General features: G+C 37.3%; 1 protein-coding gene across 1 annotated transcript in view; it reads right to left on the bottom strand.

Annotated features, from left to right (window-relative positions):
- Positions 1-350: 350 nt before the first annotated feature.
- Positions 351-18,534, bottom strand: part of KCND2 (potassium voltage-gated channel subfamily D member 2) — a 526,794-nt gene continuing 508,610 nt past the window's right edge. The window contains exons 3-6 of the mRNA XM_028526099.2: positions 10,299-10,394; positions 8,480-8,572; positions 4,664-4,911; positions 351-2,987 (exon numbers count right to left, since the gene is read on the bottom strand). Of these exons, the coding sequence (XP_028381900.1) occupies positions 2,810-2,987; positions 4,664-4,911; positions 8,480-8,572; positions 10,299-10,394 (615 nt within the window). The 3' untranslated portion in view covers positions 351-2,809. The remainder of the gene's footprint in view (positions 2,988-4,663; positions 4,912-8,479; positions 8,573-10,298; positions 10,395-18,534) is intronic.

Raw genomic sequence — 18,534 nt, 5'->3', positions numbered from 1 at the left:
AGACTACATCTTTTTTAATGAACAATAAAACCTTGCAATATAGTTAAATTATCATAGTTTGCAGCTAGAGTTGGAATTGTCAAGATATTTCAAAAATGACCATTTAAAGTATTGACAGTCTTTTATCTTTAAATGATATTAACTTTTCTCTTAAAGTCTTTGCTTAATTTCCCATTGTTGGCAGAACAATCTCTGCTGGTTTAGACTAGGTTTAAGTGTTACAGTTGATGGGTTATTTGGATCCGTGCGTGTTACAGAGTTCCCTCAGATATGTGTTAGCATTGTGCCACATCCTAGGATTTTGGAAAGGAAGAAAGTCTAAGAAAAAAGGGCAACAGCCAACCACATTATCCTGTTCAAGCATGCACATGTTTTATTTAAGTATTCTCCAAAGGTCTATTTTTTTCCAGCATAATGCAGGTATTATGCTATCCTTTAAAATAAGATATATGAATTTCAAACAAAATTGTCAAAAACAATGACCTTGGTTACTCCATATGGTACACAGAAATAATTACATTTCACTTACAATACAGATGCACTTAACACAGTCATCAATAGTCATTCACCACCAACACAGTATATTTTTAAATCACCTAAAACACCAAAAAGTTTTTTCTTTTCCAAAAGTCTAAACAAAGTAATAGTTTGGGATAAATGATAAGCTGAAAAGGAGGCAGAATTGTCAACTGAAATAACCTAACTGAACTGCATTTTTTAAATGTAATACTCAGAACATGAAAATAGAAGTTCTCATTGGGAATCAGAAGACCTAAGTATTCCTGATTGTGGTTCCTTCAGTCTACTTTTAAAAAAGTTCTTCAACAAATGCCATCAAAGAAGTTTCACTATATATTTGCTCTAGAAGCATAAAGTGACATGAGGCAGGTGTTAATATAATTGTTAATATTCACACTCCAGGAAGGTTAGTAACTTTTTAAAAGACATACTAGAAATAAAGCCAGTTCTTCCCAAGAGAGAGTTTATCTTATTTTCACTCATCAAATGTTTATTAAAATCTACTGTGTGCATGGTATTGTTCTAGAAGCTATTCTAGAAATGGGAAGCACGAATATCTGGCTTCACTTGAAAATAGGTGAATTAATTCCTTTTTATGATAAATTAGGATAGGCATTTAAAAATCTTTACAGTAGAGGGATAATTATTAACTCTTCCCATGTATGGAAGCCAAACTTGATTCCTTACACTGGTGGTTTGGAATGAACAAAACATTTCATTTGACATAAAACTTTTTTACACGGTCATGTGCAGACCTGTCTGCTGATATATTTTAAAGGTGAAAAAGCATAGAGACTTTTCACTGAAGTGTACATAGAAATCAACTTCGCATCATCAAACTGCTGTCCTCCTGATTAAATGGAGAAAATAGCTCCTTGCAATATACAGGAACCTTTCTGAGATAAATTTGTGCTGCCTTCTCCAATGGTGTAGAAGGCATGCTTTTGTCAAATATTGTTATGTAAAGCACTTCAGTTTATCTCTGCACTTAGATTCACATTAATTATTCTCAAAACTTATTTGAGTTCTAAAGCAAAATAAATAATACACCAAGTGAGATTCTGGGATCGCTGATCCTGTGACGATAGTCCCAGCCCACTCTTCTAGTGAAACATACAGTGGTATGTCCAGTATTTGCGCTTTCCTGTGACAGCAAAGAAGTTAGAGATAATTCATTAGAGTCAGCTCCTTTTTTTCTAATTTTTCACAAGAGGATTGATGATGACAATCTACTTACAGGATGATCTGTTAGGGAATACAAAAGTAGGAAAGTCATTTAACTATAAAACATTAGTCCAGTTGATGATGATAAACCCAATAGGAAGGTGCTGGAGAGACACAGGAACAAGAAATGCACAGTCACGGGAACACAGTGGACCAAAGAATATTACTGAAGAACATTGACGACACAAGAGTTTTCCATTAAAACCTTATCTAAAACCTGGCCACACTAGAAATTTTTCTATGAAAGTGGCTCTTACTGTATTTATGAAGATCTGGAAAGTATAACAACAAAAATCCTGATTCCTGATACAACAGGTGTACAATGACTTATTGCAGTTGTAACAGTATCTAGGTGCAAAGTGAAATGATAATTAATACTGAACTATCTGAACACTTTTGATTTATTATTGAGCATCCCCACAAGAAATGCTGCAGTTCTAAAAGGAGTTTATTTGTACAGCCCACCATGGAACATGAATAATCAGCTTGTTGTAGGTGAACAGAAATTCCCCTTTCTACAATTATAGTTTATCATGCCTATTCTGAAGACAACATAAGGAAACTGAGATCACTGCTCCAAAGAATTCTAGCATGCATTATGATGGTTTCCTTCAGTTAATACAAATGTGTTGCATGAGTTTTTTTTAATATGCAATAATCTTCATCATAGCCAATGCTCATGGTTTTAACAGGAAAAATTTTTATCAAAATGTTTTTCATATTTTTTTGTTTTGCATTCAACTGGAACATTAGGTTCAAAGATTTATTTTATTAAAAAAAGAGTTCTGGTCATAAGAAGCATCAGTAGGCGGCATTTCATTGTGCTCATTCACAAAGCCAAAGGGCCACAGACCATTCCTCTGGACAACAGGTCAAACGCTAAAGAAATGCCATTTGGTGGTTTTATTTCCATCCTCTAGTTTGGAAGCTTTGTTTTTATTTCACTACCAACCTTCTTGCTTTGCTGTTTTCATCTGCACATGGTTTATTTTTTTCTTCTTTCTTCCACATTGGTATTCTTTCCACAGCCAGGGCTCAAATTCTCCTAGACCTGATTCCAATTGTCTTACAAAGCAGACACTCTGACAATGTTTCCCCCTGAGTACTCAGGAGATTCTGGCCTGTCATCTCCTTCAGGAGTGGTTACTGGAGGTGTTGGGATGCTTATTATTGCTGTAGTCACATAAGGTTGTTCACAGTTTAGTTTAACACACTCTTCCATTTTGGCATTTAAACTGGATCGGCTGATGAAGAAAAAAATAGATTTAAGAAGATAAGTTGTTTACTTAAAAATTTTCCCCCTACAACTGAGGTGTACATATTATCATGTTTATAAGTAACATTTTAAATGTCTAAAAACAATCACGATGACTTTAAAAAATGAAGCACCAGACTTTAATACACAGGGTGGAGCAAAACTAAATTTATAGTTGTTCATATGGAAAATAGTATAATAATTAATAAATAATCATACAAGAATAAACTGTGTGTTTCATCTACTTACAACTATAAACCTATGTTTGCCCCACTCTCTTTGGTAAAGTGAACATTAGTCAGGTCACTAATTATAAATAAATGTGTAAAAACCAGCTGAATTTTTTTCCATCACTGTTTTTCAAACAGTGTTTTCTACAAAAATGTAAGAAAGAGGATCAGGTAAATTTTTAAAACACAGGGTTGAGCAAAGTAAAATAGTTTTCTTTAAGACAGAACCTCTGAGAGGTTTGAGATACCACTACGAAAGGTATATATCCTGTAGATGTGAATTATTTTACTATGTTGTCTCATTGGGATGTAGGGTGTCCTCAAAACTCTCACCATCGTGATGCCCAAATGTTAAGAATCCCCAAAAGTTAGCCATCACTAATACTTAAAGTCTTCCCCAAGTGGTATTCTTGCATGACTTTTAGACTCTAGGTGAGGAGGGGCAAAGGAGAAAGGAGGATACACAGAGGAACCCCAAACTTTTATTTTCATGAAAAACTTAGTTTAAATACAATGTCCTAAGATTTTCCTTCTAAACACTTGTCCATTTTCTACTTTGGAGTGATAGAATATCTCTTAAACAGAAATCCTTCCTTACTCTAGAATTTAATATTCTGGTCCCAGAGATATCTGATTTATATAAGTCAACATAGCCTGAATTCGGAATCTCATCCAGGTTCTCCACAAAAAAGAAGCACTGAATTAATGATTGCTAATCTAAAAATATAAGCTATTTAATTTGAAAAATGAAGTGAAGTTATTTGGGCAAAATTGATCTTTTTAGTGACTTGTCAAAAACAAGAAAATATAGGGAAACAAAGGGAAAAGAGCAATGGAAAGATTTCACTTAAATTGTCCATAAATTCATTGGAGGTAAACAATTTTAGCATTTCACTTCTCTTTCTTTGAATTGGAATGACCTTTATGTTTATTGTGGCTCAAATACTTTTTTGATCAAAATTATACATTGATTCAAAACTGTGTAGGCACAGTTGTATTTTTCACTGTCACATTGACAGTGTTGATTCATTTACAGGTGCCACTGAATACTTTTTAATCGTATCAATGTCAGTTTAATTTGTCTCTTTTAACAGTGACTGTCATTTCAGGCTGTTTGTGTTTCCCTAAGGGGCTTCTGGGTACAGAGGTGACAGTTCAGGTAAGGAAGAGCTGTGGAATTGAAGAGGAAGAACTACATTTGTGGTCACCTGACTGCCTTATCTTCTCTCTGCTCTTTTAATATTGCTACCACTACTCTTTTGACTCATAATGAATATTACAATAGATTCATTTTCCTGTTTCTTATGGTCTAACTTTTGTCTCATTCTAAACTTTAGGAACTAGAATTTAGATGCCACAAACGTAGCAACAAAACTGCAGGTGGAAATATACCCTGGGAACCAGCACAGGTGTGTGTCCACACAGATTAGTCTACCTGTTAGATAGCGGGTTTCTCTCCACACATCTGATCTGAATCGTACTGAGTTCTTGCACACTGCCTCGATGGCTTCCTGATACATTGGCATTGGGGATGCGGAAAGTTTTTTTGTGTCGTCGTGAACAGCAAGTGCTGGTGATTCCTTGTTGTGAAGAGAGAGAGGGGCTGTGACTTGAAGGACGGTTAACAGTCGAAACCTCCATGCAACTTTCTTCAAAGACTTGTTCATCCACAAACTCGTGATTCTGTTCCGTAGGTGTAAGAGAATGTGAAGAAAGACAGAAATGTGCTTTAACTTTAAAAAAATGAATAGCTTTAGTTTTAAAACTCAAAAATATTCATGTCCATTTAGACTATCCAGTGGGTAACTAACACCATTTTTATAAAGATTAGAATATCAAAGCCACCTCATACTGGCATTCGTGGGAAAATAAAATCTCTTTAATTAGACCTTGGATTGACACATGCAGACTGATTTAGTATTTATTTGTGGGCTAACTTTATTTTAAAATATCATTTATTAATTTACACAAATCTGGAAGTTATAAGCTAAAGAAAAAACTTGAAAATTAATATAAATAGTACCCACAAATATGTATAAATTCACATTAACTTTTATTTTTAAACACATTGAAATATGGCAAAGAGACTATTTTAACCCAAGGTAAATTGTCTGCTATATAATAGAAAATATTTTTACATGGAATTCAAAATATTTTTATATCAGAAAATGAGGTACCCAAGACACCTTTAATTTCTTTAAACATTCCTATAAATTTCTCAGTAGAGAGAAAAACATGACCTATTAGTTAAATAAGTACAATTTATTCATCTGCAAAATGTGTCACTTTATGTTCGACTTGGAAAGGCTTTCTTATCTTGGTGATACATCACCAGCTGTACTCAGAATCTCTACCTGAGTTCAGAGTTCTAGCCAAGAAGTAAACAGTGATGAACATCATTTCATAGTGCATCTTAGAGAACACAGTATAAAATTTGCTTTTAAGATATTTAATGAAAGAATTGCCTTCTAAGATGCCCATGGAAGACTTTTTCTTCAGTCACATAAGGAAAAATATTTTTGGTCTGAGCTATTAAAAATGACTTCAATTACTATTTTTTCTTTGTGTTAATGGTAGTCTTATAAAGGGAGGCTTTCCACATGCAGGATTCCACTTAACTATCTGTCATCCTAAACATTAGCAAAACAATTGGAGCAATTCACTGGCTAATAGAAAATAGATTGTTTTAGTTACTCATTTTGTCATTTCTTTGCTGAGACAAGCATTTTGAATTTAACATCACACAGTTGAAAGTCCAGAGAAAAATATGTTCAGATAAGACAGAATTTTATGTTAAATATTACATTTTATAGAAAAAATATAGTTCACTGAGGATTCACAGTGTGTTTTTTTCTTTTGCAATGTGCATTTCACATACATAATACAAGTTATAATGCATGAGATTCTAGATTCTGATTTATCTCCTCGGTGACTGGAAGTGAAGAGATCATTCTGTTGCTGGTTACCATATATTTTTGTAGGTAGCTCAGTTTAAGCTATATCAATCGTTACTAAATAATTTTTGATTAAAAAAGGTCTAAAGGGTAAAATAGTGAAAAATGAAAATAAGACGAAAGAAATAAATAGACAAATGCATTTTATTAGTAATGTTATTTAAATTTCAAAGTGTTATTTTAGTAAGTTGCAGGCTTGTTTCAAGTAATTTGCAATTTGAGATAAAGATCAACACTTTCTATGTTCCTCAAAACCTAGCACTGTCTACCCACTGTTCTGTCTTCTCTTGTGCTCTGCTACACTTTCTCCTTCTGACCAGCCTCAAATTCCTTCAAGTCCTCTTAGACTGTGATAGGCAGTTAGACTGACATAAGCACAGCAAGGAGGATGGGTCTGATACAGAAGGTTGCCCGGTAGGAAAGCCCCTGGTGCCTGGCAAAACTGGGAAAACAAGGACTTCACCTTCAGGGTGACCTTTCCTCCCTGAGCAGATTTCCCATTATGGGTCCTGATCGTCCCCTGACCTTTCCTCCCCTGGCTGGTTTCTAGTCTTGTGGGTTAAACCTCCTTAGACAGGGAATGAACAATGGGGCAGGCGAGTAGCCCTTAGGCATTATGCCCCCAGGAAACTGAGGTTCTGACCTGCATGAAATACATCTAGGCCTCAGTTGTGTCTCAGCTCCAGGCCCAGGAAAGCAGCAAAATCAGACAGGTGACACCCCTGCTGCCTCAGGACCAGCTGCATTGACTAAAGACTCCCTGCCCTAGCATCAACGAATTATGGAGACCATGACTCTGAAAGGACACACCTGGCAAGGACATACCTGGAAAGGTAATGAATATTCTATTGAGATCCTCCCCTGGGACTGCTCCTAAAATCTCTACCCTTAAAAGCCCTTAGGATGGAGGACCCAGCCCCGGCCTTTCCCTAGCCCCTATTCTTCTCCCACCAGGTGTGTTACCTTTACCCTCCTCTTCCCTAAGCTACAAGGGCCTTTTGTTTGCCTCTATAATTTGTTTCCTGAACCTATTTCTTCTGCCACTCAATTCTACTTCTGTGACTTTCTAAATAAACTTTCTCTTACAGTTTTAGTTTTATGTCTGAATTCTTCTTAGCCAGAACTCAAGTACCAAGGCTGCTGAATGAAGGCCCAGTCTTACTCCACTGGTCTAACACCTGATGTCATTTTCTTTTTCATTGTCACCACCACCAAGACCAAGTTCTAGCCTTCCTCTGGTTACATCACTTTTTATTCCCTTCATTTCCTTGCCTAACTACCTCTTAGCCATCCTGTGGGTCTCAACTTAGGTCCCTCCAGAAAGACTTGCTTGATACTGTAGATTCTGGCTCCACCATCTTTGTCCTTCTCCACAGTGGCCCCATTATTGTTCTGCTGCGCACTGTCCTTCCCTAGTAATATCCCTGTTTTGTCCCACACATGGAGGTTGATGGGGACAGAAACCACAGCTGACTTCCTGACATATCTACATGTTGGCTCACTGTCTAGCATGTAGTAGGCAAGTAATATATATTTGTTGAATGCCTATATAGGTAAATGAAAGCATATGAATAAATGTATGGGAAAGATGTTGGAACTAAGAATACAAATATGCATCTCTAGTGAATGAGTGAGACGTCTTGATGTAAACATGGCAAAAGTTTTATTCTGCTCTGTGATATCTTTTGACAAGCAAGCTAGAGAATGGGTGACTCTGCTAAAGAGGAGGTCCAACCAGGCGACTATAAATGGAGAAATGCGCACTCACTCCTTAGCCAGAGGATCTTGATACTGATTAAGCGCCATTTTTTCTTATGAGAACATCTAGTTTTTGAATAGAGAAATGCTTTGCATTCAGTCATTGTCTATTTTTTATTGTTGCTATTGATATTCCCTTCATTCAGATGTCAGGAACACTTAAACTTCATTATTTCTTTTCTGTTTAATGAGCATTTTTAAGAATCGGGGTAAAATGATATTTTACAGGATTTGCAGTCAACTATTGGAAAACAACTTTCCATCTGTATTAAACCGGTGTTTCAGATTAGAGTAAGGATAACAACAAAGGATAAAACCACTTGAAATAATGTCTCTAAAATGCCTTCCAAGATGAAATGTTACAATAGTCTTTCAAAGTAATTTCAAACACTGTGGGTTTATTTATTTATTTATTTATTTAGTATATTTTCCAGTAATTCAGACAGTGAAAACCTGCCTAAAAGAATTGAGTATTCACAAAGGCGCAAAGGAGATTGCTTTTGTGAGGGTCAGGGCGGGAAGTCATGCAGGCTTCTTACCGTGGTTTTTTCCAGGCAGTGAAGCAGGTGGTGGTGCTGGGTTTCAAAGCTGGAGCTAGATTTGCTCACAAAGGCCTGGTCATCCTCAGAGGACTGTGAACACAGAGAAGGACAAGGGCTTTCTATTTTATTTGCAAACAATGGGAACTCCAACTACATACAGAGATCTTGACTAGTTCCTGAGGTTAAATGGCAGCATTAAAAAAAATTATCTATAAAAGGGACAAACCAGCAGTTAATTTTAAGTTTGATAATCAGTATTCACATTTTTGTCAAATTAGCAGTCTGGTCTTTAAGACTTGTCTCCGTAAACAAAAAATTTAAATCTTTTCTACTCATTCAACTACCAACTACCTTTGAAAGCCTGACTACCATTATTTTTGGATAATAAAATTTAGTCTAGTACTCAGATAATCCTGAGAATGGTATGCTCACCTAAATAAAAGCTATTTTGTAAGTAAAGATGACTGGAATCCTAAACATGAAAGGAAAGTTTTGAGCTAAAAGTGGTTTCTCAAATTGTATTTTATACTGTGTGCTTTTATAACATGAAATGGTATTCTCCATTAAAAAGTAAAAGGAGACATTATGTCACTCCCTACCCCCATTCAAATGAACTTTAAGGAATATAAGTAATTTTGAAATAGAAAATAAATAGGTATTTGAATCATTGAGCATTTTTTACCTTTCCCATGTAGAAAGAGTTCTAAATCCAACTCCAAAGTGCCAGGGGTTTCCCGGGACACCCTTAAGCAACGCAATGCTCTGCACACTAGAGGGTGCCCTATAATTCGATTTAATTTGGGCACTATCTACCTGGAGGTGGCATCACATTACACAGGTTGAGGGCTCAATCCTACAAGACTGCCCCCCTCCTTCATACTTTAGATTCTAGTTGCAGTCTTAACATATTTCCTGTGCTTCTGACCACCTGGCTGTAGATTGGAGGTTCTAATGATCGCTCCTTGAACTTTTAGATGCCAACTGGGTATAAGTCAGAGATTCCCACAACCTCCTCCTTGAATTTGATTAGTTTGCTTAAATGGCTCACAGAACTCAAAGAAAAATTTTACTTACTAGATTAATGGTGTATTCTAAAAGTATATAATATAATTCAGGTACAGCCAAATAGAAGAGATGCAGAAGTTGAGATATGTGGAAAGGGGTAAGGGGCTTCCCTGCTCTTTGCGTGTGCTGCTGTCTCACATCTCCACCAGTTCACTAACTAACTAGGAAGCTCTCCAATCTCCCTGCTTTTGAGTTTTTAATGGAGGCTTCATTACGTAGCTATGATTGGTTAAATAAATCATTCACCATTGTAGACCGAACTCAGTCTCTAATCCTTCTCTCTTCCCAGGAGGTTGGAGGATTTGACTAAAAGTTCCAATCACTCAGTTGGCTCCCCCAGCAACCAGCCCCCAGCCTTAGGTGAGGTTCAAATACCACCTCATTAACATAACAAAAAACATCTTTTCAGCTTTCTTCCCTTAGAGACTTAGAAGTTCAGTGTCAGAAATAGGAAGACCAAATATACATGTCTTATTAGAAATCACAATATCATACCATGTTTATATGGGAGTGTGTAAAAATCTTCCCAGTCACGAATGAGAATTGTGATTCACTTGCATTGTTTCGTAGCCCGGTTTCTAACCTACCTCTAATAAGACTTTACAGGGAAGAGGTTATTAAAAAATGACCCTTTTGTTGTTTTAGTAGCCATTTTTACAATTACCCACAATAAAACTATATGGTTAAATAAAAATCAATCAATGTCACATCAACAAACTGAGCATTAAGGAAGTAAGGTGCTTGACTGTACCTGCAGTTGATTACTGAGTAAGCCATTCCGTTTGCTTTGCATGTAAGCGTTTGCACTTCCGCTCTTTGCTGCCCGGATCCTGGCGAGTCTGGCTTTCTATAGGAGAAGAAAAATAAATGTCCTGTTAATAGCTATGACTGTTTTCTTAAAACAGTGCTTATAATCTAGTATAATCCCAATGTCAGCATACAGATGTTTAAAAATATGCCAGCTTTTGTAACAATTGACAATTAAATTTTCATTATATTGAAGCAGGTTAGTAAGAAACTAGGAAAATTCCCTGGCAAGTGGAATGAGGAAACTGAGACAAATGGCTGAACAGACAGACAAACAGTTGAATAAACCGCTGGAAAGGCTGAGCAATTAACAGCCAGCTAATAAATCATAAAGCCCTACCTTCCCTAACTGAGGATGCCTCAGAATAGATGTTTTAAATCACTGTAGTCAGGGAGGTAGATAACAAAAACCAATTAGAGCCCAACTAATCCAAGATAAAGGTAAAACTAACTAGAAAATGACCCCAGACTCTATTATATGCTCATTTTAATCCATCAGCATACTAAATGACATACTTAGAAATCCAATTATATTCTGTTGAGGTCCTTCCCTGGGAGCTCCCCTAAAATTCTTGCCTGTAGGACCTAGATAAAATCCTCAGGCCAGAGGATACCAGGGGGCTCTTGTTTGAGCATGCCCACGCCTTCCTTTTCTCAGGCAACTCAGACATGTCCTTTGCTTCTTCTGTCCTAAGCTCTAAGGGTCCCATGAAGACCCACCCCAGGAGAGCAATGAGCAGTGGCAGCTGACTCAGAGCCTTGATCCTGTCTCCAGGGATGCTTCCTTTGCCTCACTGTCCCAAGCTCTGATGAACTTACTCTCACTTTCACCTGCACTGGTGTCTTGAAATTTTTCCCTGCACAAATCAAGAATTTGGAGGTCATCTGACATGAGAAAGGGCCAGCACTGGGCGAGGAGGCGGTCTGGTAGTGAGTGTTTCATTTTAGTTAACATATTGATAAGACTAATTAACTACTTCAGAGCTGGGTTATTCATTTTAAGGATTGCAATTAAGTCTTTACAGTAAGATCAAGTTATTTTATTACTGTTTTTGTCAATTGTGTTGAGAGAAAAATAGCTATATTACTTTATTTATATTTTCACTTATCCTGATCTGAGTAACTTAATGAAATAAAGATCCAGCATATCAGCTGCCAACTCTTTTCATTTAAATTAATGTCCTTTTAAAAATTACTAATTAAGTTCCAGAAACCAATTGCCTTTCTTTCTTTATTTCTTCCTCCCTCCAGCCCCCCACCAAAAACAAACAAAGAAACAAACTATTTAGTTGCATCTTGGCCCTCAAATATAAACTTTTGTGGGCTTGTTTGCAGTCAATTTGCTAAATTGGCCAATGTAGACCCCATGATGAACAATAGGGTCTCCTAAAACAATCCCTAAATTTATTCACCTCTTACCAGCACGGGTCCACACAAACTCATGCTCATCTGATTTCTATTTCACTCTTAAATTTGTTGACATGAACACAGTGCTCCACTCTGAAGAGATTCATGACATTATTTTTAGTTTTTGAAGCATTTATGTATAGAGAATGTTTTTCAGTGTAGAGGGTTTAGGGTAGTCAGTTGAATTGTTCACACTGACAGAGAGACCACCAAAGTGATATTGTTGAGGAAATTGACTGCTTAGCTAGAATTCTGGCATTCCACACTCCTTTGGAACTGCGGCTGTGTATCTGCTCCAGACTGTCACGGAATGAGTCTGATTTTCACTTCCTGGGGAGCACTGTTTTGGCAACAATTCTGTTTATGTGCCATGTATCTAGCATGTATGTGTAAGGAAACAGCTGGGATATCTTGGACAAGAGCTGTTTTTGTAAAATTGTCCTTTAAAGACTCCTTCCCCTGCTCCTTTCTACACAACTCCCCAACATACCATCTTTAGTATCTAGCTCTGGAATGTGTTTTTAAAAATAACAATTTAAAAATTATTTAAATTTTGGAAAATTAAAAGTGAATATATACATGTCACAAAAGTTTTAAACTACGAATATGCATGAAAAACAAGCCAGTCTCTCTGGACTCTGGAGCTGCCTACTCCTACGCTTCAGAGACAAACACCAACAATATTTCTAGAGAGTCTTTCCAGTTCTGGGCATATAAAAGCAAGTATATGTGCATTCATATGTATATACACAGATATTTTACTCGGGAGGATATGCTTCACACTTTTACTCTCAGCTGTTTCCATTTAACACAGCTCAGAACTCGTTCCAGATCTACATGTATGCATCCATCTCATCTGTTTATGGATGTATAATATACCACTGTATGAGCTCCAATGAACATTTTAAAGCATCTTTTACATCATAATGAGAGTATCTGCAAGACAGATTTCCAGAAGCAGAATTATTCCTGGGCTGAAATGTGTGTGTGTGTATCTTGTTTGATAAGTTTTACAAAACTTTCTCTCAAGTTGTTGTGTCAAGGTACCCTTTCACCCACAGCATTTAAAGGAACACTGAGATGTCCAAAGCTCTCAAAATAGCATTAAAATATTGTCTGGCTTCAACTCCACTCCTTTTCTTTTCCTCCATGAATTTATTCTTCTTGTGTGCTGGTTCCAGGTTAAAATAATAATCTGTACAAAGATCACATTTACAAGTGATGGGAAAAATAGACACATTTTACGTTTTGTTGACAGTTTAATATTTACTTCACTCAAAATACTGAGACGACACTACACAATGAAGTTGGAAGGTAGAAAATTTTAACTTCAAGGCTGTGCTGCTCAACCAGGATTTCAGGGAAGACTCGATAATAACAACAGAAAGTGACAAGCACATTTGGAAATGACTTAGAATTGATGGTGGAAATTCAGAAATAAGTAAGTTAAACACACTTTTACTCATTTCCAGAAAGGGTTTGTTGTTGAAATTGAAGTCCTTGAGTCTCACTGGTCTCCTGGAACACTCAATGCCTTTTTTGGTTCCCTTTCTTTCCCTTTCTCCCTCCCTTCCTTAACTCCTCCCTCCTTCCGTCCCTCCTTCCATCCTTCTCTCCTTCTCTCCACCTTCCCTTCCTCTCTCTTTTTTCCCTCTCTCCCCTCACTCCCTCCCCCTTCTCTTTTTCTTTATGTAACTGTTGAGTGTAATTATATATGATAATTGTGTATATCACATTTACTAATTACTATATCAGAGTCACTAGTCTCACCTATGTCATGCTCTCAGCATTTAGTAACAGTATTAAGACACATTATGTCTTTCATAAAGGAGACATATAAATTAACCAAAGATACTGTACTGTGTAGCCAAGGAAAATCAGATCTTGCTCATGGAACGCCAACAGATAGTGTTAACCACTACAATAGAAGTAGTTCTATAGCTTAGTGAAAAAGAAAGAGTTATGTTAGAGGCAGAATAGCCATTTTGCTAAGCCATGTACTGTGTTACCAAAACACCCTTCCCATCTCAATGTCAGTCATGAATTTTATTTTGGGTTAATTGCTTTAATTGGTCTTGTGGGTCACCACACCAAATGTCTCTTGAATGCTAGCCTTTATGACCTGTGATTACATGTCCAGTAGGTAATTGAGAGAAATTCTTTTACAAAGATATTTTAGAAAATCGCTTGATTTCTGATCCACTCAGTATGTGAATCTTGGAAACTCCGGCTGTGTAATTGAGAGGTTAAAAGGACACCATTCACTTGTAAGAGGAAATGTCTTCATTCCAGTGGCTACCCCGAACCCTGTGGGAAGTACACCTCCTTTGCATGGTCAAGTACTAGCCAATATTGTGGAAGTTAGAGTACGGCTTTAGTAAATATTTAGCTTGTATAAAAATGCTTACAAAATTTAATAAAAAATAAGGTTTATATTGTCAATATAAAAATACCTTTGCAGCTATTTTCAAATTTTGTATCTGCCTTGACAAATATTGATGGTGTTAGGAGAAAATTAATTGTTTGTCTTTGTAAATTCAATTTTATTCTTAATTCTCTAAACTTGGCAGGGTTTTCAGTTAGCTCCATAAAACTAGTAAGTATTACAGGTTAAATAGAAACAAACTGAATGAAGCAAACTGGTTCCACGGTCAAGAAAAGCCTGGGAAATGCTGAGAGGGTGAGCCGTTCCTGTGGGGTCAGAGTCCTTGAGCAGCTCACGCCCTGGATGCCAGTTGTGCAGAGGAATGGGGGCAGAGTGTGCGACGATGTTTCTCATGCTGATTGGGCACGGGACCTCTTTATTGTGGAGCATTTGGAGGCTAGTGTGCAGAGGCTTTTAGCCCATTGATTGTTTTTCAATTGTGCCAAATTATATTATATGGACTTCACAATGTATTTTCTGGAACAGAGGCTAGAATGCCAATCAGAGAAAGATGTATAAGCCCGAAACCACTGAGATAGCAACTTCCTTAAATGGGTTCTGTCTTCTAAATGGTGTATCATGTAGATTGAGAGACATTATATTAGACCCTCTTCTTACCAAATCACAAAATGTTTTCAGTACTTTTGAAAAAGGTATCCTAGGCAGCCCGGTGAGACAGAGCAGGCTTTCTTCCTTGTAATCTCAGGCAGATTCTTACTTCTGGAATTTCAGACCATGTACTGCCCTTCCTACACCATGCATGCAGGAAATTTTACTTATACTTATAACTTTTGTTTAAGGTTTAGTAAAATGCCTCATGTGGAGGTAGCATATTAAACTCTACTGGCTCTTAAAAATATAAAGAATTTATTGGAATCTTCCCTTTTTTTAAAGAAAATTACTACTGTAGAAATGAGATAAGTTAGTGTCAAATAATAACAAAATAAGAGGAAGGAAGTCAGTGGAGAAAGTGCAAGATTCCCAGCTCTAGAGCGTGGTTAATGCTGGAGATGGCAGGGCTGGGACGAGGCACGGCTGGGGTTTGGGCCAGTGGAAGGGACACTGAGAGGTTCCAAGGAAAGGGCAGTGGAATGAGAGAGCAACAAGGGGTGTGGGTTGGAAGGCTGAAACAGGATGTAGGCAGGTTTCAGGGAAAAAAGATTCATAGCTCTGATAATGCCAGAATTTTCTTGTTCTAGATTTTAATCAATAGGTCTGTGAGCATGAGCTAGTCATTTGTAAAGTGAAAATAATAACACTTCCCTTGCAAGTTAATTGTGAAATTATAGATAACAGATATAAAGCACCTGGGACATATTAGAAACTCTAGAGGGTTGTTGTTGTTACAATTAGCATTATTAAATTATAATCATAATTACTATCACTATTATACATAATAATTACTCACCAGTTAGCCTCGTAAGTATGCAGACGAGTATGTGGTGTGATTTGTATTTTAAAACAGGGTAAGTTATGTGCTTCAAAATATCAGCTCTTGTCATTGCATTGATTTAGCTTCACTGTGGCTAATATATTCTATTCAATAAATGTTTATTGAATAACTGGGTGAAAAAATAAATCTTTTAAAACATAATGATGATGGGGGTTGGGGAGAGATATTACAGTTTTGGTCTGTATTCACTCACATGTCAGTGTTTTCCTAAGAATTTATCAAGGACTGATAGAAATGGGGTAAATGCATTCCCTTAAAGGGTGGGGCAGGCAGTGAAAGCAAGAAGAGGTCTCACTAGTGGGAGGAACCTCAAAGAGGGAAAGTATCCCTGAGCAAAGATGGGATGTTCTCAAATGCCTATTGTGTATATTTCATGTTTTTGCTTGAGCTTGGAGGTGAACTGGGAATAAACATCACAAACTTTGATCTGAAAATCATTTTGAAAAACTAGTTATTATTCGACTTCTGGCCAAGATGGAGGCATAGGTAGACACACTGTGCCTCCTCACACAATGAAAATAAGGACAACAAAAATTTAGAAACAAAAAAAACAACCAGTACTGACAGAAAGTTGAACTGTATGCAAGTCCAACAACCAAGGAGTTAAAATAGACACATTCATCCAGACCAGTAGGAGGGGTGGAGTAGGGTGGCTTGGGCAGAGAGGAGTTGTGGCAAAGCAGTGACTGGTGGATCCCAGGCATGGGGTGGCAGTGGGCAAATCCAGTGAGGTGGCTGATTGTGGAGGGGAGGGGCATGGCATGCAAGGCGGCTGGCAGACTGGGCGGTCCCACATTTGCACACAGATAAACCAGGCAAACCTGGGGAATGAAACAGATCACACAACCCAGGGTCCCAGCATGGAGAAATAAAGCCTCAAAACACCAATTAAAAACATCTGTGGGGATTGAGGTGCCAGGGCAGACTCCCAGCCTCACAGGGGAGTTCGTTGGAGAGACCCACGGTGTCCTTGAACATACACAAGCCCACCCACCTGGAAATCAGCATGAGAAGGGCCCAGTTTGCTTAGAGGAAGTGGCAGAAGGGACTGAAATCCAGCAGAGAGCAGAGCAAGCACCATTGTTCCCTCTCAGACCCCGCCCCCACATACAGTGTCACAACCCAGCAAATGGGTTGCCCCACCCTGGTGAATACCTAAAACTCTGCCCCTTACTACGTAACAGGCACATTGAGACAAAAAAAAAAAAGGCTCACATGAAAGAATAGATCAAAGCTAAAGAACAAATACAGTGAAGTGACTAAGAGATAGTCAACCTATTAGATACACGGTTCAAAGCAGTGGTGATGAGGATGCTCACAGAACTGGTTAAATCTGGTTGCAAATTAGATGAAAAAATGACGGCTACACTAAGTGAAATGAAGAAAAATGCACAGGAAACCAATAGTGATGGTAAGGAAACTAGGACTCAAATTAATGGACCAGAATGAAGAAAGAAATAATCAAACAGAAAAGAATGAAGAAATAAGAATTCAAGAAAAAATGAGAGTCTTAGGAACCTCTAGGACACCTTTAAATGTTCTAACATCCGAACTATAGGGGTACTAGAAGGGGAAGAGGAAAAGCAACAAGTGGAAAACTAATTTGAACAAATAATAGAAGGTAATGTCCCCAATCTGACAAAGGAAATAGACTTCCAGGAAGTCCAGGAAGCTCAGAGAGTCCCAAAGAAGTTGGACCCAAGGAGGAACACACCAAGGCACATCATAACTACATTACTGAAGATTAAAATGAAGGAGAGAATCCTAGAAGCACCAAGAGATAAGGAGACAGTTACACATAAAGGAGCTCCCATCAGGCTGTCATCTGATTTCTCAAAAGAGACCTTGCAGGCAAGAAGGGGTTGGAAAGAAATATTCCAAGTCATGAAAGGCAAGGACCTACATCCAAGATTGCTCTATCCAGCAAAGCTTTCATTTAGAATGTAAGGACACATAAAGTGCTTCTCAGATAAGGTCAAGCTAAAGGAGTTCATCATCACCAAGCCCTTATTTTATGAAATGTTAAAGGGACTTATCTAAGAAAAAGAAGATAATAAACATGTATAGTAAAATGACAGCAAACTCACAATTATGAACAACCATACCTAAAACAAAAACAAAAAGAAACTAAGCAAATAACTAGAATAGGAACAGAACCACAGAAATAGAGATCACATGGAGGGTTAGCAACAGGGGAGTGGGAGGAGGAGAGAGGGGGAAAAGGTACAGAGAATAAGTAGCATAGATGGTAGGTAGACAATAGAGAGGGGGAGGGGAAGAATAGTATGGGAAATGTAGAAGCTAAAGAACTTATGAGTATGACCCATGGACATGAACTAAAAGGGGGGATGTGGGTGGGAGGGGGTGTGCAGGGTGGAGGGGAATAAAGGGGGGGAAATGGGACAACTGTAATAGCATAATCAATAAAATATAGTAAAAAAAGAAATACTAATTATTATTCTGCTTGACTGATGTTTTTACTGAAGGACTCCTTGCTTGTTTGAATTAGCTGGTTACTTTTGCATAACTTTGGTATTGCATAACTGGAACCCAGTTCCAGTTAAATCAAATTATCTTAGTCTATTTAATACTTAGTCTTTTTTTTTAATCCTGGGAAGGTAAATGGAAAATATCCCTTAGTACCTAATTTAGTTGCATATCCACTGCTCCTTCTTAGATGACTATGTTCAGATTATTGTTTACAGACTATTTATTAGACATATCACACCAGGTCATTATATTTGGTTTTATATTGCCTATTTTTCTGGTAGTCACAATATGCAAAATTCACTGCTTTATGGAAGATTCCTAGAATATAAGATATTTTAAAAATATGAAAAGCACTAATAAAATATGCTTTTCGATTTGGTATACTTATTTATATCACATTTAAAA

Source organism: Phyllostomus discolor, chromosome 10 (assembly GCF_004126475.2).
Source record: "Phyllostomus discolor isolate MPI-MPIP mPhyDis1 chromosome 10, mPhyDis1.pri.v3, whole genome shotgun sequence".
NCBI classification, from domain to species: domain Eukaryota; kingdom Metazoa; phylum Chordata; class Mammalia; order Chiroptera; family Phyllostomidae; genus Phyllostomus; species Phyllostomus discolor.
This window is presented reverse-complemented; position numbering and strand designations above follow the sequence as displayed.